This window comes from Schistocerca piceifrons, chromosome X (genome assembly GCF_021461385.2).
Source record: "Schistocerca piceifrons isolate TAMUIC-IGC-003096 chromosome X, iqSchPice1.1, whole genome shotgun sequence".
NCBI classification, from domain to species: Eukaryota; Metazoa; Arthropoda; class Insecta; order Orthoptera; family Acrididae; genus Schistocerca; species Schistocerca piceifrons.
The window spans coordinates 395548055-395569559 of record NC_060149.1 but is presented as its reverse complement, the minus strand read 5'-3'; the positions used below and the strand labels follow the sequence as shown (position 1 = coordinate 395569559).

General features: G+C 41.5%; 1 protein-coding gene across 2 annotated transcripts in view; it reads right to left on the bottom strand.

Moving 5' to 3' along the window:
* LOC124721871 (protein arginine methyltransferase NDUFAF7, mitochondrial) overlaps positions 1 to 18966 on the bottom strand; it is a 67432-nt gene extending 48466 nt beyond the window's left edge. The window contains exons 1-3 of one of the 2 annotated variants that reach the window (XM_047247009.1): positions 18775 to 18966; positions 18491 to 18700; positions 620 to 730 (exon numbers count right to left, since the gene is read on the bottom strand). In XM_047247009.1, coding sequence (XP_047102965.1) covers positions 620 to 730; positions 18491 to 18700; positions 18775 to 18828 — 375 coding nt within the window. In that variant the 5' untranslated portion in view covers positions 18829 to 18966. The remainder of the gene's footprint in view (positions 1 to 619; positions 731 to 18490; positions 18701 to 18774) is intronic. The other variant, XM_047247010.1, reaches the window with a different exon arrangement.
* Between the last annotated feature and the right edge of the window lie 2539 nt (positions 18967 to 21505).

Genomic DNA, 21505 nt, shown 5'->3' with positions numbered 1-21505 from the left:
AGATTAAAACAATACCCAGTAGCAAACAAGGAATGGCAACAGTTGGAGGACCATCTGTTGCACTATCAAAGACTCAAATACCTTACCACAAAAACATTAAAAACAGCATAACTCATTGTGGGCTACCATCACCTGAATAACAGTGCAGACGTCTTTCTTCGGCTACTATGGGTACCTTTCATTATGTTATCCTTGGAGACATCACGCTCGTCTGGAGATAGGGGGAGTACAGGAGAAAGAAAATGGCAGAACAGGAAAAGCGTGCAAGGGGGGGGGGAGGTGGGTTTATTGTCTTGCTCTGTTGCACAACCATGAAGACAAATAAGCCGCATGCTGACAATTTGTAATTTGTTTTCCATCATATCTGGTGGTGACACTAAACAGTTACTTCACAAAATACTGGGCAGTTATTCTGAAAATATCTGATTTTCAATCTGGGGATAATTCAGATCATTACTAAGTCAAGAAAGCCTGAAGCATCACAAACATTAAACAATTTTCAAATTTTAATGGCCTTCGCAGAATCCCATGTTAGCTGAAAAACTTAAATATTTAAAAATTTGTTACACAGTATAGACCACAAAATGGACAAACACGAGTAAAAGCTCAAAATACAGACCTTCATAATATCAGCAATTAACGTCCCTCTTCCAGGACCTAATTCAGTTATCTGAAGAGGATTTGGTGCACCCAATTTGGTCCACTCATTTAGAATCCAAACTCCAATAAGCTGTAAGGAAACATTAACTTGTGAGATAGAGGTGTAAGGAGATTTAATGACCTATTACAATAGTCAGTACTACAATCTTTAATAGAACTGGCATTAATTTTCATTCTTGAGGCGTTAGTTTCATAATCCTTATTTCTTTTTCTTGTATTAGCTCAACAGTACTGCATAATTGCAAATATGCATTCTCTCTCACACACACACACACACACACACACACTCACACTCACACTCACACTCACACTCACACTCACTCTCACTCTCTCTCTCTCTCTCTCTCTCTCTCTCTCTCTCTGTGACTCGCCGATCATTCAAAGCGCCGCAGCGCAATTACGCGCGTCCTCTACGTGCGGCGCTGTCTGCCAGCCATGCGGCAGCTGTGCCACCTAAGCGGCCAGCCGAGCGGCGGCCGCTAGACTGGGACTCAGTGCTCATTCGAATGCTAATGTGTACACATGTCTTGCTTATCAACTTACTCTGTGACTTATGTGTGTTGTGTCGTTCTGAAATATATGTGTTAAATTTGACATTATAACAATTGGCGACGAGGTAGTGGATTTTTCCTTTTCACCGTTGACCCACAGGGTTCCATGGCTACTGTCGAGCAACTATTGCAAAATCTCCTTGAACAGCAAATGCTTCTAACAGTGGCGATTCGCGATTTCGTCCCGGCGTCAAATGCAGGGCGTTTCTCGTCGTTGGCTATACCTCCTTTTCCTCCTTATGACGAGACGGCGGAAGACTGGTCTGATTACGAAAAACGTCTTCGACAGCACTTCTTGGCATTTCATGTCACGGACCAACAACCATGTAAGTCTCTGTTCCTTTCCTGGATTTCACCTAAAATGTATCGGTTGTAGTCGCAATTGGCTCCTTTGAAGGATCCTGCGTCTTTGTCCTTTGCTGAAATGTGCTCACTTCTGTCTGTCTATTTTCAAAAGCAAACACATGTGGTAGCCTCTCGTGTTGCCTTTTATCGTTGTCAAAAACAGCCACATCAATCCTATCGCGCTTGGGCTGCTGAACATCACGGCCTCAGTCGAAAGTGTCAATTTGTTACTGACGTTCACAAAGAATCCTATGCCGATTCCATGGTACGGGATGCCATTATCCGGTCGGCGCCCGATAAAGAAGTTCGGCAACGTGCCCTTCAGTTGGCAAATCTGATTCTAGATGTTCTCTCCATTGCGCAGTCTTTTGAAATTTCTCGCGCCGCTGGGGCGCAAATAGAGGCGTGGGGTGATGTCGGGGAAATACAACCTCTGTGCACTGTTGACGAAGTGTGCGGCGTGTCCCTGCCGGCCGACGTGGCCGCAGTACGATCCCACGCGCAGCCTCGGCCTAACCGTAAACAACCCGCTAAGAAACTGCAGCAAAACCCCCGGCAACTTCATTCATGTCCGCGGTGTTTTACGAAACATTCACGCGAGGATTGTACCCAACGTTGGGCTGTGTGTCACAATTGTAAAAGAAAGGTCATGTGTCTTCAGTTTGCAAATCCGACCGCATACATGATGTTCATGAACATGATGCTGATTCTGATTCCGTGTTGTCTGTCAATTGCACTTCTTCCCTTTCAGGGAAGTTATTCCTCACTGTCCAAATCCTTGGTCGAGATTTTCACATGCAGGTGGCTACCGGTTCTGCTGCCACTATAATTAATTCTCAGACGTATCTTCAATTGGGTTCTCCTCTCCTATCACCTGTCACTCGGCAATTACGGATGTACAATAAACAGAAGATTTCTCTCTTGGGACAGTTTAATGCTGAGGTATCTTACAAATCCGTCGTTCACACTGTCCCCATATTTGTTGTCGACCAGAGTAACGCAGAGAATCTTTTTGGTTTCGATGCCTTTCGCGTTTTTGGGTTCTCCATAGATGACTCTGTCAATATTGTCTCTGATGCTATCCCTTATGCTCAACTGGATTCCTTGTCGATGACATTTTCGTCCCTTTTTTCTCCTGGGTTAGGACGTGCAAACGACTTTGAAGCTCATATCACGCTCAAAACCACTGCTCGGCCTAAGTTTTTTCGGGCTCGGCCCACTCCTGTGGCCCTTCGTGATCGTGTAAAACGGGAGCTGGATTGTCTCACTACTTCAGGGGTCTTGCTTCCTGTCACTTCCAGTGAGTGGTCCTCTCCTATCGTTGTTGTTGCTAAGCCAAATGGTGATATTCGTCTCTGTGGCGATTTCAAAGCCACTGTAAATGCTCAATGCCTCATCGACACTTACCCTATGCCCCGTCCTGAAGAACTGTTCACTAAACTTGCTGGAGGCCAGTATTTTTCTAAAATTGACCTGTCAGAAGCTTATCATCAACTTCCTCTCGACGCTGCTTCCCGGCAGTTTCTGGTCCTTAACACGCCTTTTGGCCTCTATCAATACCAACGCTTGCCATTCGGGGTTGCTAGCGCCCCTGCTCTCTTTCAGCGATTCTTGGAACAATTATTGCTCCCTGTCCCTGGGTGTATCAATTACATTGTCAATTACATTGTCACTGGCTCCACCACTGAAGAACATCTTCAAAATCTCCACACACTTTTTCATGTCTTACAGACTACCGGTCATAAGTGTAATCTTCAGAAATCACAATTTTTTCAGGCATCTATCACGTACTTGGGGTTTCAACTCTCTCAGGATGGTATTCGTCCGCTTCAGCAAACTGTCACTGCGATCGATGCCTTTCCTCGCCCTACATCTGTTAAGGAACTGCAGGCCTTCTGGGGGAAAATAGCATACTATCACAAGTTTTTACCGTCTGCGGCTTCGGTGGCTCAGCCGTTGCATCGCCTGTTGCACAAAAACGTGCCTTTTCACTGGTCCGCGTCATGCGATGCGGCTTTCCAGAAATTGAAGACAATGCTGAAACAGGCCCCGTGCCTGGCTACTTATCGACCTGGACACCATCTTGTTCTTGCCACAGACGCCTCTCAATACGGGGTCGGTGCAGTCCTTGCGCACTGTTTTTCTGACGGTTCGGAACAACCCATTGCTTATGCCTCCAAAACGCTCACGGATGCCCAGCAAAAGTATTCTCAAATTGAAAAAGAAGCTTTGGCCATTATTTATGCTCTTCATAAGTTTGGTGTTTTTCTCTATGGCTCAAAATTTCATCTTGTTACAGATCACAAACCACTGGTTTCCTTGTTTCATCCATCGTCACTTCCTGACAAGGCTGCACACCGCCTCCAGCATTGGGCTGTTTACTTGTTTCGTTTCAATTATGAGATTCATTTCCGGCCAACGGCTCAACATGCAAATGCTGATGCTCTGTCTCGCCTTCCCATGGGTCCTGATCTGGCATTCGATAGGGACGAACTTTTGTGTTTCCACCTGGATGTTGCCGAGCAGCGGGTTGTGGACGGGTTCCCCATCACTGGGGACAGGCTGGCAGCTGCTACGGGTTCTGACCCTAACCTCTCCCAGGTTTTACGCTGTATTCAGAAGGGTTGGCCAGATCGCCCGTCCGCTAAGACTTCTGATCCGTTGCGGAACTACTACGCTTTGCGTTACCGCCTCACGGCTAGGGATGGTGCTATCCTCCTTTTCACTGACAACGCTTCGCCGCGTGTTGTGGTACCTGCGTCTTTGCGTGCTTCGGTCTTGTGCCTCCTTCACCAAGGGCACTGGGGTGTGTCTCGCACAAAATCTCTGACGCGCCGTCATGTGTACTGGCCTGGCATCGACTCTGAAATAGCACACATGGTCGCTGCCTGCGGCCCTTATGCGTCACAGGCCGCTGCCCCAAAGTCATCTTTGTCACCGTGGCCTTCGCCTGAGAAGCCCTGGGAGCGCATTCATGCTGACTTTGCGGGACCCTTTTTAGGTACTTATTGGCTCCTCGTAACTGACACCTACTCTAACTTTCCTTTCATTGTCCGTTGCACGTCGCCTACCACCGCGGCAACCACCAGTTCTCTCACCCGCATTTTTTCTTTGGAAGGCCTCCCCTCTACTCTTGTTACTGATAATGGTCCGCAATTTGCCTCTTCCGAATTTGCGGATTTTTGTGCTCGTCACGGCGTTATGCATGTCACGGCCCTGCCATTCCATCCACAATCAAACGGTGAGGCTGAACGACTGGTCCGCACATTTAAGGCTCAGATGCAGAAACTTCTGACTTCTTCTGCTGCTGATGATGCGCTTCTCCAGTTTCTGGCGTCTTACCGTTTCACCCCCATGGGCGACCACAGCCCGGCTGAGCTCTTACATGGCCAACAGCCCCGCACGCTACTTCATCTTCTGCGGCCTTCCACCTCACGGCCGCGGGTGCCTTCACTTGGCCGGTTCACCACCGACGACCTTGTCTGGGTACAGGGATATGGCAGGCGGCCAAAATGGAGCCCAGGCCGCATCTTACGACACCGTGGCAGACGCCTGTATGAAATCCAGACGGACACGGGTGTTGCAGTGCGTCATTCGGACCAGCTTCGGCTTCGTGTGCCAGCAACGCCTGTTCCGAATGCCGCTACACCACCTTTGGCTCTACCTGACGCTCGGGATCTTGGCATCTCTCAATACTCACAACGCAGCCCTCTCACCGTCATCGCGATGCCAGCACAAGAACGGATGCCACCAGGAGACGTGCTCATGCAGGAACCGGATGACCATCCTCTGTCAGAGCAAATCTACTCACCTCCTCCTCCAACGGACGCCGACACATCACCCATGTCTCCTGTCATATCAACTGGACTTGCCGCAACGGGCAGATGGGTGCATGGGGCCCCAGCAGATTCGACCCCTACGTCTCCTGTCATCTCGACCCGTTATCATTGGGGACACTTCCGTCCGTATGGGAAGCCTCCTCCTCAAGACTTTACGGCGAGTCAAACAACACCTATGGACGTTGTCCATCTCCAGGACACGTCCATCAGGACCAGTGCAACAATTTCAAAGGGGGGAAAAGTGTTGTGACTCGCCGATCATTGAAAGCGCCGCCACGCAATTACGTGCATCCTCTACGTGCGGCGCTGTCTGCCAGCCATGCACCAGCTGCACCACCTAAGCGGCCAGCCGAGCAGCGGCCGCTAGACCGGGACTCAGTGCTCATTTGAATGCTAACGTGTACACATGTCCTGTTTATCAACTTACTCTGTGACTTATATGTGTTGTGTCGTTCTGAAATATGTGTTAAACTTGACGTTATAACATAAATAAATGAAATTCCCAACTTATTAGTAAGGGATGAATAAATTACTGATAACTGACAAATACAGGAATTTTTTATTCAATCACAGCACCAGTTGCATAGCAAGCCATAAAAAAATGTGTACTATGCCCAAGCAGAATCACTACTAAGATATGGTTTAATTTGCTGGGGAAATTCACCACCTAGCAAAAGCTGTTTTATTGCACAAAAAAGAATAAGAGCCATGGAAGGCTCAGCACCTCGATCTTCATGCAAACCCTCATTCAAAAAGCTTCATATTCTTCCATTACCATGCCTATATATCCTAGAAACAATGTTTATAAGGAGAATCGTAGATGAAAATAGCAAGATTGCTCCAAAAAACCAAAATATCCATTCATACAACACAAGGAATAATCAAGATTTACATATGCAGTTTTCACATACAACACTAAAACAAAAAGGACCCTTGCAAGCAGGAAAAAAACTGTATAACAAACTACCTAAAGAAATTAAGGCAATAACTGGCATGCATAAATTCAAACTGCAGTGAGTGACTACTTGCTACAGAATTGCTACTATAGTGTTGATGAATTTTTAACTGCAATGTAAATATGTGAAAAATTTAAACAGTTTATACAATTAAGGCCAAAATAAGAAATGCGTACATGTAGATTTATATGTGTATTATATGTGGTATATTACATATATGTGTGTCTGTATAATCAAGGCCAAAAGTATGAAATGTGTGCATGTAAAATTTATTTGTGAAATGTTATTCCCATATGTTAGAGTTATATAGCTATATACTGAAAACCATACAACAGTTTTTTCTGTTAAACTTTATTGAAAATTATTTGACTTGTCCTATATCATTATGTACCCCTGTACAGTGTATGATTCACAGGACCAATAAATATACAATACAATGAAAATATAACTAAGAGTTGCAGATTAACTAACAGATAAGGGAAGAATGACTCCCTCATTTGAAAACTTAATATATTCTTCTTGTCAATTCTGATATATCAGACAACATACAAAACTTTCAAATCCATTCCACACTAATATCTCCATTGCCTAAAAAACAATACACAAATTTTCAACTGTACTAAGGATTGTCCAAGTCACAATACAAACCATGGGTGTTTAAATTAGTACACTACGGAAATCTCTAGAGGGAGTGCTAATGTGGCAAACTTCTAAATCTTGTTAATGTCACTTCTTTCTATGTGAGTGACTGAAGGGATGTCTAACATGGGTTGACTTCTGGTTTAACCTGCTGTAGCTTCTTATTTTGCCCTCATTCAACCACTGATAAATAAGCAGTAGCTAGAGGAGGTCATTTCCCATCTTCACCCCACGAGTCAATTATTAAGATGAGTGGTTTAAATCAAGTGGTAATATCCATTTGTCTGTACAAAGGTTAAAATGTGAACTGCTTTTGTTGCATTGTCAGCTATGAGCTGTGGCAATGATTCATCAACATGTTATCTACGCTGTAGGTCAAATGAGTCTGAACATGCTTCTAGGATGCTGTGGTTGTACGTGTGTTAGAGCTCTGTATATTGCTATTAATTCCACCATGTAGATGCTGCACACAGGGCAAAGGTGGTGTTATTCATTAACATATTTATTGATAAATATGTAGCTGACTTTCTCATCATCAGCATCTAATAACTAAGGCTTGTGTAGGTGCAGAAGACTGAATAGAACTTACTGCAATGAATATTACGATCCGTGTGATTTTTGATGCCACACCAGAGATCAATTTGTGCTACTGGTTGTGAAATAGGCCAGGGAATGGGAAAGGGGGGGGGGGGCAAAGTTCAGTTTGTGGAGTAGGTGAGCAAGATATCACGGGGAGGGGGATTGGAAGCTCCTGAAGCATATCTTGTAGTCTAACTGCTGCTGTTCTCTCCATTTTCGAATGATTCATGAGAAGACATATATTGAGGTTCTGGAAAAGTGTCCTGTAAAAAGGATATTCTGGCCAGAGTAAATGTTAACCGTGCAGTTAATTGAGATATGTTGCCAGTGTATCTTTAGAGCTGGATTACCTGCTTCAGCTAAGAGACTACAGTCAGGGCTTATGCGGGGAGTTCGAGTCATCAGGCAGACTCCTCTGGGATGTACAGGGCCTAGTGGTCTAAAACAGAAGAGCCTGTTGATTTGTAAGAGATACATCCATTGTCAGTTCAGCAAAATTCTACTACAACCTGTAAATCTGTTCCACAAGAAACAACAGTACATTTGGTCTCGCAATGGCAGCAATTTTGTTTGTGGCAACTGTGAAGAGCATAGTGCTCAAGACTGAACGCTATGGAACCCAGTTCTCAGGTATATGTCAATTATTAAAGGACACACCAACTCAACTTGAAAAGGCTGATGAAACGGGACATTTTTAATAAAATTTGGCATGATGCCTCAGAAGATAAGCCTGTATCAGGACTGGCATAGGAAGTGCTAGGTGGGTGGATTGGGCAGATCTTGCACCTTGGTCTTGCCCAGGAATATGATCCCTGTGGAAAGGGGTGGGGAATGGGAGTAGCATAGTTATGGAGTAGAATGTTGTGTAGGTTGGGTGGGTGCTGGAATACCACATTAGGAGGGGTGGGAAGGGTCTTGGGTAGAATGTCCCTTATTTCAGGGCACAATGAGGGGTAATCAAAGCCCTGATAAAGGATGTGGTTCAATTGTTCCAGTCCAGGGTGATACTGGGTGACAAGGGATGAAAGGTAATCAAATCCCTGATAAAGGATGTGATTCAATTGTTCCAGTCCATGGTGATACTGGATGACAAGGGAGGTGCTCTCTGTAGCTGATTCTTCGGGGTGGTGCAAGTATTAGGGGTGTGTAAGGACTAGGTTTGGAGGGTAGTGCCTGTCTGTAAAGGCCTTTGTGAGACCTTCAGCATACTTGGCAAGAGAGTTCTTGTCACTACAAATACGTTATTCATGGGTCGCTAAGATGTATGGGAGGGACTTTTTGGTGTGGAACGGATGGCAGCACACACAAATAAATCCATCCCATATAGCCTAGCCACCCATGGACAACATAACTGCTGTGACAAAACTCCGACTGTCCAGTGTACTGAATGTCTCACAAAGGCCTTCACAGACTGTGGCGGCCACTGACACTTCCTCATGTTACTGCACACACCATGCACCAATCGAAAGCATGTTGTACTTCCAATTGGCGGGTCGTCACTTGCACATGCGACTACTTCCAATGCCCGTCACCAACCAACTACTGCTCACATCACTCATGGATTTTATCACCACAGACCATTTCCTAGTCCATGCAGGCAAATCGCTCAGCAATACTAGGGCCGCACCAACAGATCTGTATCAAGCAGGATTGGAACAGATGAACCATATGCTTCGTCAAGGCTTTGACTATCTATCATCATGCCCTGAAGTGAGGGATCTCCTACCAAAGATCCTTCCCAATCCTCCTAAAGTTGTGTTCCATTGTTCACCCAACCTACAAACTATCCTAGTCCATTCCTACGCTACTCCCAACCCCTTGCCACAGGGATCATATTCTTGTGAAAGACCAAAGTGCCAGATCTGCCCAATCCACCCACCCAGCACTCCCTACACCTATCCTGTTATAGTCCTACCCCATCAGAGGCAGGGGTAGTACCCATGGTGTATACCAACTCTGCTGTAAACACAGCACAGCTTTTTATGTCATTGTGACTACCAAACAGCTGTCTGCCAGGATGAATGGCCACTGCCAAACTGTTGCCAAGAACAAAGTTGACCATCTGGCAGTACAGCATGCACCTGGGCACAACATGCTCAGTTTCAATGACCTCACAGCCTGTGCCATCTGGATCCTTCCCTCCATCACCAGCTTCTCTGAACCACACAGATGGGAGTTATCTGTGCAACACATCCTTCTCTCCCATAATTGTTCTGGCCTCAATCTCCAGTAACCCACAGTCTCCACACCCTCTACCCAACAGTTTCCCATTCCACTGCTCAGTCACCCCATCCCAATTCACATCCACATGTCACCTTCAGCATGTACTGCTCCCCTCCGGCCCTAACCACTGTGCATCACATGCCTAGCCCATGCACCTGCCACCCCTCCATCCCACATTCCTAACCAGCAAACCGGCTGATCCCTACATGGCACTACTCATCCACTCTGAACCCCTCACCTGGCCTCCCACCTCCCTCTCCCAGTAGCCACCCCACCCAACACAGTCCACACCACATCTTAGTACACTTGCTGAAAGGCATGCAGCACCACGGAGGGGGATATATGCACCTGTGCATGCACTTTGTGTGTGTGTGTACTCTAGCTCGAAAAGCAAAAGCTGTCAAGTCCCCCCCCCCCCCCCCCCCCCTCCCGTGTGCCTATCAACGACTCAACACTCCTGCTTTTCTGTGTGATGTCTCGTTTAAGGGGATAGTCCTCTTTGAATTTTTTTTTTTTTAAATGTTAACTTGGATGTCTACTTCATTGTAGTGTTCATCCCAGCTTAGCCAGAAACTCCGTTACAAAGTGATATATCAGAAAGTCTCTCCAAAAACCATTCACAGCAGGGAAATAATAGCTGACATGTAATTTCAGTGAAGGCATTATTTAAATTACAAACTTGCTCAAACCTGAGATCAGACCACCCTGTTACAACTTTTGCACAAAAGCGTACGAAAAGCGTATCGAGTGAACAGAGCAACAGATGACAGAAGTGGCCAAAGAGGACTGCCAGGACCACTGTGGCCAGGAAGAAGATGGAGGAGGACCTCCTCTTGGACCTGGACAGATTACTGTATGGTCCAAGGATTGCTGACTAGAGGAATGTTTAACTTAACTACAAAAAAGTACAGCAAAACTTTAAACACATTTTTTCTCAAAACCGAATATTTCCATTTGGTGGGAAACATAACTTGAAAGCAGTGCATATGATTTTCATTGGAATTTGATGTCGGTATTCTAATTTGAATTTTCTATCAATGTATGTGGCTGTTTTTCAACATCTCCATAAGTCTATTTTCAGTGCACACTTTTGGCTTTTTTTGTGGGCAAAGAAAATGATACTTGTTTCAACATGTTGCCATTTTGTTGGAACTTAATATTTTTCAATTATCCTATGTATGCTGATAGAAAATTGTTGAAAATGATTAGCACAAACTTATTTTGTTACAGGTCCTATACGACAGTTTCAGGAATTCCTGCCAGTGACCAATGTTCCAGCTGCAAGGGGATCCATCACTTGGTGCAACAGTTACAGGAAGCGTCCAATGTGGACACAAAAATTATTTTTTAAAGACAAAAGTTTAAGGAATAAAACTATATCACCACATTTAACTTTACTTTTTATTTTACTTGGAAAAAAAAATCATGACAATCACCTATTTTTCATGCGCTCAAGTATTACACACTACCTGAACTTTTCAACAACATTTATACTGGTAGGAGGTATATGTTGTACATTGTTACCAAGGTAGATGATTGAATCCAAACAGCTACAACATTGAGTGTGGTGTCCACTAACACCTGTTTGCTAAAAAAGGGTGACTGTACCAAACACCTCTTGAAACTCTCAGCAAATTAGTTTGGTTGTTACGAAAGTACGTAGGTGATCTTCCAATAACCATGATTCCTACAGTGCAACACACCGTGCAAGCACTTCACTGTCAGGGGGCTATAGTCAAAAGAGTACATAATGATCCCACCATGTCAGGGTTGACTTCTTCGCAGAAGTAGTTGTCCCCAGTACAGTTCCACTGCATTATTGTTAAAAGAGGGGGGTGATTGAGCAGCAAAACTGAAAGCTAGCTTGTTTAAGTCACTGTTCCTTCCACAGCTTCCTGTACATCAGGTGTAATATCCATATTTACAGGCAGTTCTGCTGTAGGTGAAGATTCAAGATCATGTGGTACCATCCCAGATTTTTAGTTTAAATTTCTTCATTATCTTCCCTTTGCCTTTATAAGTTTTTAATTTCTGGGGGGATTTGTTGAGTCAGACATGTGGGAAAGAGGATGAGCTGATCACTCTATGACCCAATGCTCTTATGGCTTTCTTCCATTGATCATTATTTGTGTATAGGTCAGTTAAAATACTGGAGGAAGGCCTTCTGCTGTGTCAACAGGGGGGGGGGGGGGGGGGGTCATCTACTGATGCAATATGAGTGGTGTTCGAAGGAGGTGATAACTTTCCCCTCAAATGATTTACTGATTCAGGAAGGAGGAAGTTTTGTAAGCTTTAAAATGATGGGTGATCAAATGTCTAATATTTCTGTATTTTGTTTTAAAAATTACAGTAAACCTGCAAGTGAGGAGGGTGATAGTCTGGACAATTTGTGCCCAGTGGAGGGTGTTCACAAGGTTGATCATCAGAAGGAGTTCTGTCAGAATTACCTAACGAAACCATCAGAAGCATCTCATGGGTGGTGGGAAGTACAACTTAATGTCTTGGTACAAACTTGAAGTACTTGAGATTGTGTTTTAGTGACTCTCCAATTAATAAGGATCAATTTGGCTTTTTTCTACCAGGGTGGCTACTTCACCAAACTTATCTTTGACATTCTCTATTTAAAAAGAGGAAAAAGAAGAAGAAGAAGAATAGGTTTCATTGTTGATTCTGATCACCACTTCTTTTAGTACAAACTAAATATTAGATAAATTGTTTGATTCCTTGTTTCTTAGTGTGCCCCTCATCCCATCATAGAAGGGAAGGCAGAGGAGTTGTGTGAGTTTTCACATCAAATTTTCTTCTTCCAATCACTGAGACAGCTGGATTTACATGGCCTTTGTTTGATGCAAGTTTAATTCTTTTTATTTGTGAGGTGACTGCCATGATGACACCTACTCTGGTAGAGGGCTCTCACCTCAGGTGCCACCCAGCCACAGCAATGTTCACCTGATTCGAAGATTACTGTTCAGAGTCCCTGTGCCCCTAAAGAATAGGCATTGATTCTTTGGCTTAAATGGGGAGGTAACAGCTCAAGCATCAATCGTGCACGCACTTGATTGTCAGGGGGCTACAGTCAGCAGGTTACATGATGACTTCATCACATAAGATTGGCTACTGTGTCGACTTCTTAGCAGGAGAGGCTGTTCCCATACTGAGAAAGCATAGGTGATCGTCATACACCATGAACAGGGCACCATCTAAGGTCACCTTCCCTACTGCAGCACTGTCAGAATTTTGAAATAGAAAAAAAAGTGAGTCAAATCTGAAAATGGGGACCAAACTAATTTGCAGAAAGGGTGATAGAAGAAAACAAAGAGCAATCCTATTCACTACCTAAGAATCACTCAGCTCAGTGTGAAGACTTAACACTGGAGTCAGTAAAATCTGAGAAGAGAAATTCAGAGAATTAAGAGATAGGGGTCGAGAAAGGAAATGACAGGACATAAAATTAAGAGAAAAATGGTGCAACAGCTCACAGTCCCAAGCTCATAACACATGTACCCACAAAAAAGTTGTAGGTACCCTGGAGAGGTCATGACAGAAATTTGCAGACATGCACAGTGCAGCACAATCTGGTGCCTGGAAAGCTGAAGAAATGTACAGAGAAAATTTTGAAACAAATTTCATCCTAGCTGGAAGAAATTTATTGCTGTGAATATAAACTTGTGGGAAACTGGTCCATTAAAACCACAGACATCTGGCTGGCATCCTCAGAAAAGAATTGTTTCCATATTAGAATTTAAGGAGATGGTGATGTACCATTTGGGACCAGATTAAACGATAAACACTTGTAACTTGCCTGTGAAATGTATCCTTTGATTAATACAAAGTGGAAAGTACAGATGGAGCAGGTATTACACCTCTGCCATAATCAATGTGTACATGAAATGCGACCACATGATTGTACAGAGTTCATTTCTGACATCAGATTAAGTTGTAAGGCATGAAATGAGACTGGCCATCACTTTCAACAATTAGTATGAGCTTAAAGTTATTTCTATAAGGTGCAAGCTGTTTATGTCAATAAAATACTAAATATTCATTTCAGCTGCTAGTAACTTATCTCAAATGCTCAGTTCAGGATTCTCTGTCATCCATATAACTTTGACCCTAAAGGTTTGGGATATCCTGTATGTTTGCTGCACAAACTGTAATAGCTGGTGCACAGTAGGCACAAGTTAAAAGTTCACATTATATTGCAGAACACTTTTAAAATGATGGTGAGATGTGGCAGAGTGTTTAATTAAGTAGGTGCATTGCATGTGCAAATGCAAGATATGGATATATTGATACACATAATATTCCCCAACCTGTTTCGAGCATATCCAAAATGGTGACCAAAACATCAATCATAACATCTGCAAAAACACAAGAACTATGCGAACCAATACAATGACTAAACCGAATTAAATTAGCGGGACAACTGTGGGAGAAATGGGTTTTTGGACGGGGACAAACTAAAAATTCCATAATAAAAAACAACAACACTGTTGAAGATGTAACTTCCTGCAAAAAACAAAACACCTGAAACTGTCAAAAAATTAAAAAAAAAATCACCATAAGATCACAGTATCTCCAGCTAACCTAAATAGCTAAACCCTATTGCAAAAGTGCACTTATGATGTTGGCAGCTTTTCTGTTGCATGGTGCAACTGGTAAAGGTATGTGCAGTGAATGATGAGTTGGATAGGACAAGATGATGGAACCCATGAGAAAATAGTTTTTTATATATGTCGTAGTTGGATCAATGTTTTTTAATTAAAAATCATGGGAGAAGGTAGGTGGCTCAATGTTTATAAATAATAGAGTCGCATGTTCAGTATATTAATAAACACTGGTCCACCTAACTTCTTTCATGATTTAATTAGAAACTATGATCCACTCACTCAGTAGTTCAGCAAGCACCTAAGAGTACAGTTTAAATTTTACGACATATTCTGTTTTATATGACAACATTCTGCACAATATATTTCATTATGCCACCACTCCACATCATGACGACTGTAGCACATTAAAACAAGCACATTGCCACCACATAATTAAACTATTAGGGGACAGCACCTCTTTATGCACCACCCCCTATACAACAACATTTCACTCCAAAACAAACACACTACGGTCAATGATATCACACAACACATCACAGTGCAGCAGAACTACGTCACTGGTCAAAGCAGACAGGTGGTATCCTACAACCAAGTATACCCAATACGTTGTATGGTCTACACAAAATTCCAGGGTGCTCAAGATATTTATGTGAATTAATGATAGGAGGAGGATTGAGGTTTAATGTTATTTGAGATGGGTCTTGAGCCTTTTACCTAGGTTTATGTGAGAAACTCTGGATTCATCTTCAAATCATTCCTTTGTCTAATTTCTTACTTTTATATTTATCCATTGCAACAGCCTTGGAAATGTTTTTATCATTGTAAGACAAAAGATTAGGAGTAAAAGTACCATCATTAATGAGTTCATTAGCAATGCAGCACGAGATCAGACTGATGAAGGAAATTGGCCATGCTCTTTCAAGGAAATCATCCCGAAATTCACTTTAAGTGAATTTGGGAAATCATGGAAACCTATTGTTCAGTGTCCACACTGGAATTTGAACCACCATCCTCCCAAATGTGACTGGTGTCTTACCACCACACCATCTCACTCAGTATCTTTGTGCCATAAAGAAAACTATCACTCCTGTTGGAAGAGGGTTGGTACAGCCCATGAGACAGGTCAACACTACCCCTACACAGCTGACAGTGAATGATCAGAGTGAACTGTACACTCACAGTGTAGAAGTAGAAAGTACATCATTATTGCCAAAAGAAAGGGTAAATGAAATGACATCATGAATGTAGGCAGTCACTTTTCCTTCTCCCACTGAATGAACACTTGAAACTGTTTGGACAGTCACCAACTTCCTGATACAATAAAACAAGGTGTAAGGACGGAATGGTAAGCTTCTACATCTGCAAATATAGGTATGGGTGCAGCCCACATCACTAAATGATACCATTCAGTTCTCCATTGTACTAATTCTCAAGACTAACAGAAACATGTGCTGATGTATTGCTTTTGTGCTCCACTTTCTTCTCATTAGAGGCACGTAAAATTGATAAAATTGATTACAAAATGTATGCCACAATCTAAAGATGAGCTTAGTCCTAAAACAGGTTACAGATAGACAAGATGAACATTTGGTGAAATTTTGATAGGTTGTAATCTGTTTTCTTGTTGTTATACATCTATACAATCAAGAGTTCTCAAGCCATAACAGATAAAATAATCAGCAGATATATTATTGTTAGCAACCATGTGTTGAGATATGTCAACTGGAGGGAGGAGGAACCAAACTTCTATGTTCAATCAGGTAGTCCAAAATCTGTGCATAAGGTCTTAAATTAACAGGTCCAATTATCAAATCAAAACCATCTGTAATGCAGTGAACAGAGGAACACATGCTCTTCCCTTGACTAGTGTCAAAATCATTGTTCTGAACCCTTAAACAAACGCTTTCTAACTGTTGCTTATCAAATAGATTGCAGTGGTTTCTTATGTGAAGCCACAAGTGCATTAAAACATAAGTTCTCCACGTACTTAAATAAGATAGGTGTTATCCCCATCACCATTAAAGAAATCAGAAAATTTGTGGGTACTTTGCAGAGCAAAAATGCTGCAAGTATAGCTAGTATCTCCAGTAAGCTACTGAAAGCCTATTGTAATGAGATAAGCAGGGTGTTGGCTCACACATGCAACACATCCCTACACCACGGAGTGTATCCACAGGTGTCGGTTCACATATGCAACACATTCCTATACCAAGGAGTGTATCCACAGAGAATGAAATATGATGTAGTCAGATCAGAGAGATGAAACGAGTATCACTAACTATTGTCCTATCTCTCTCTTGAGAGCATTTTTTAACATTCTGGAAAAACTATCATACTTGTTGTATCATGTGAAACTACACATTGAAAGCAGAATGCAAATTTGGTTTTCCAAATGGAGTCTCTACACAAGAAGTCATTCACAAATTATGTCTTGGAGAAACCAGACTGTAAAAAGTTGCTAACTCGCATCTTCTGTGATCTGTCCAAGGCAGTCCACAGCATATGTATCAAGATATACTCACAGAAAAGAACCACCATTATGGAATCTAGTGATCAGTACATAACTTGCTAAAATTATACCTCACAGGCAGAAAGCAGAAGACAGTTCTAGGTGTGTCAGAGAGTACTCCTAAAGATTTAGTGGACTCTGGGTGGGACATAATATGTCACAGAGACCCTCTAGAACATATTCAATGGCCTTTGCTGTTTCTTACACATATCAATGACTTACCTTCAACAATAAGCAGAAAATAGAACAGTGCAGTGTTTGCTGATGATACAAGCAGTGTGGTAGATAGTGCGTCTACTAGTGACATAGTATCTTACATCACCGACATGCTGAAAGAAATTATGTTGTGATTCATTGTTAACTCTTTCTTGATAAAATTTAATAAACCTAGTTTCACTCAGTTCCACACAAACTGTAAGAATCCAGAGAAAATCTGTATAATGCATAACAAACAACTATAAAGCAAGTGTACTCCTCTGAATTTTTAGGTGTTCACATACACAGCAAGTTGAATCAGGATCAAATTCTCCAGAAACTGGAGATTAGGGTATCATCAGCAACATTTGCCTTGTGAATTATATTCTGACTTAGTTGCATCACTGTCTCAATATCAGCACACTCCAGTTATTTCCATGCTTTAATGGTATAATCTTCAGGGCCAATATGTCAATTTGAAAGCAGATTTTCATAGCACAAAAATGAACTGAGAGACTTGTGTCATGCACATCCAAGCACATAGTGCCACAGCCTTTTCAAAAAGCTTGACATTATGACTACAACACAGTATGTACATTCATTAATGAGTTTTGTGGTGGACAACACTGTTCACTGTTAAAGAAACAGTTTATACCATGGTCATAACACTAGACAAAAGGGGTTATCTCCACTATGACCTAAATCATCTGTCACCACCACATTCATTGACTCTGCCAACCCATAACCAAATTATCACTTACCAAACTAACCTACACCTCAAGTTATACATCACGTCAGTCTGTCACCACAAAAGTATCTGTCAAAGTATCTTGTGGCAAAAATATCTGAACCTAAATGTTTCAACATGTCTACTACGGGGTTATTCCTCTTCAGTTTTCCATCAAGAAACACACACATGGACCTAGACCCTCCACCCGGTTTATTACTTTTTGAAGACACACTACATTAATAAAGGGTCGATCAATTTTGACAGTATGCAACTAAATGACGTGGATTTTTTTTCCAAATTAAAAGCCAGTACGTTTGTGCAAAATCTATCAACAACTTTAACAATAACACCGTTTATTATTTTCCCCGTTGGCGCATCTTTGTTTTGCTCGGCAATAATGATTGTATCATACGGAAAAAAGCCTAATTTGTCCACTTGATATAAATAAAATTCTACACCATGAAAAGCGAATTAAGAAGCAATAGTTCGTATCAAATGTTATTTTAATACAGCTGGTAATTTTTTCAAGTATAAAACAAAGTTTAGGTCCGGTTAGTTGTGTGGAAATTGACATGTAACCCTTTACCACTACAACAAAACAACGGCATGGGACTGGGTGCGCAGAACTAAGAGAATATTCAAATTTATGCATACCTCACCAAACATTTGACTAAGTTCAGGAGAGGTAATGAAGTCGCCCTTTTCCGTAATCGGATCACGATGCATATAATACCCATACTTTGGGTTCGTCAAGCACTCTCTCATGTACTCTGCAACGGTCAAAGGTCCACCCGCTTTAATTCTGTCCTTCAAATAGAGAAACATTCCATTCTTCTCGTGTTGTCCATTATTTTGGCAGAACCTCTGTAATTAATGTGCATTAATAAATTTTCTATCATGATTGAACATTATTAAAGCTCAATATATATATATTTTACCTTCTGAGTTACAGTTATAAGACGTGACAGCGTGTTCTTAAGTTTGGTAAACATTTCTTCATTGAAGCTGGAAAGAGACAAATCTATGTCACTTTGTTTAAAAGCAAAAAGAGTATATCGTCTCCGAGTCGTATAATTTCAAATCAAACGCCCACACCACTGTTTACAAACAATCAGTGAATAAACTGTACATCTTTGACATTCAAAGTTAACTGAAACAGAAATCAGTTGATATCGATATATTGAAATTAAAGCGGAAGCTGTCAAAAATTCATGTCGGTATTCTATGGACACTTGGAGCCCATTTTCAAACGAATGGTCTTCCTTCTGTAGTCGTAATACCGGGCATGCACTTCGGGTAGGAAACTGCCCTAATGAACAAAGGATTAGAAACATGCCGAATGCAAGCAACACTGCACCACAAAAAGTGTATCCTCACTAGATGTTGTCTTTTAACTCTATTGAAAATCCACACCAGAAGAAAGACCACGCTAGTGGAAGATCTATTATGGCTCTCTAGAATAACGAAATTGGCGCTCGAATGATAAGTAGATGAGAAAAATTGTAGGAGCAGTGTAGATGTTGCATTAGCCAATCATTTGAATGTCCCATAGACATCATCGTAAATATCTTTTTATAATGACTAATGTATTTCCTGTTTGATCAAAAATAATATTTCTTTCTACATTCCTAAACATGGCTGCAACTTCAACAGCTATGTGACAGTAAACTTGGAGAGGTTGAAACATTCAGCCAACATGGTGCAAATAAAGGTTTATTTGAACACTTGACCTATGTTTCGACAATTTTAAAATTGTCTTCTTCAGAAAGTATAATGGACTTTTTTACATCAGATGCTGATTAAGTACATTTAATAAAGCCAAATATTTCTTGTCATATTCGGCGTCCTTCTAAAGAACACTTTCTCTTACTACGCTTGGTATTTGATCTGCACACCTATAATATTATAGTGCTGTAATCGTAAGTAATGGCTTGTGATTACTTCTGTTCTTAAGATGAATGTTGATACGACAAGAGCCGTCTGGCTTTATTCAATGTACTTTATCAGAGGCTGATGTAAAAAGGTGCATTATATCATCTGAAGAAGACAATTTTAAAATTCTCGTATCCTAGGTCAAGGCTTCCAATAAAAATTTGTTCAAACTGGTTGGCTGATTTCTTCAACCTCTCTAGTTTTCTTTAGTTAGTGTATGGCTAGAGATGATGATCTTTACAAGTGTGAGCTACTTTTAAATTTACATGAACCATAAACTAGACCTCAGTCCAGTCTCTAGAGACACATTCTGAGACAAATGCCACTGGATTTATGGCATTACTATCGATAAGACAGCGGGAAAGATGTACTATGTAATGATTTCCATGTACAATACTAATTCAGCATTTTGGCTGTTACTGGTGTATCGAAATATAGCAACTATATCTTTTGAAACGTTCACAATAATACATCCATATGTAATTTATCTTTATGACAGCTATATAAACCAGAACTTACAGCAAATGCAAGCAATTACTTCTCAGAATTTAAGACAATTTGCCAAGCAGTTTCACAATGTTCGATATTGGTCCATATCTACTTCAGCTGCATATGAACGACTTGCCGTTAAATACTGACGTTTATTCAGTATTATTTGCAGATTCCTCATCAGTGCTGCTTCACAATGATAGTGTATATAAAAATCCAAGATAGTGCACAAAATATTCAAGAAAAACTGTAATTCTGGTTTCACCAAAATGGACTGAAACTGAATTTGGCAAAGGCTCAGATGATGCAGATTTGAGCAAAATCACCTGAAATGGTTCGAACAAAAACGACTCACAATGATTGCGAAATGAAATGAAGTTCTTTTGGCCAAAATCAAGACAAAAACTTAAAATGGAAAACCTATCGAGATTTCGTCACAAATAAATTGAATAACCTAGCTTTTGTAATGTGTTTTATCTGGTACTATTCATGTGTAAGCAAAAGAAAAGTAGTACATCAAAGATATTTTGAATCAGTTGTTAGATATAGCATAATCTTCTGGGGAAATTCAAACAGAAACATTAGACTTTTAATTCGTCAAAATAAAAAATCATCACAAGTATGTGTATGGCTCATGTGACTTAACTGGTAATGAATGTTTCCTTTGATTGCCAAGGCTGCTGGAACAGCGTGTTGCCATTAAATTGTTTGGCTCTTGGTTGTCTACAGAAGCGACCACACACCATTGCTTCATGCATGTGGCGAGATTGGACTGAGCAAAGATTGGGAATTTGTATGGGCGCTGATAACCACGCATTGAGCGCCCCACAAACCAAACATCATCATCATCATAACATACTATTGAACACTGTTCCACTCAAGCTCAAAGAATCTGCTTCTAACAACTGTGAATATTAAGATACTGGAAGTGAGTAACCAATAACACCAGGCAACACACAAGAATTTTTTATGATATTCTATTTAATTAACAAAATACGGCAATAAATATCAGGACTCTATTGCACAGAGTGAGCACATGAGTATCTAGCCCAGCATAAGACAGCATGAGAGTGAAGTTATCTTACATACGTAAATCCCACTCAGGTATCCTGTGGTTTGTAGATTGTCCCTTTCCCTGTATGACCAGTCACTATATACCCACACACTCACTCTGTCTACAGACCCCATACTTTTTCTGCTCAAACCGTAAAAATGAAGATAAAAACTACATTATACAGTCTACAGCAA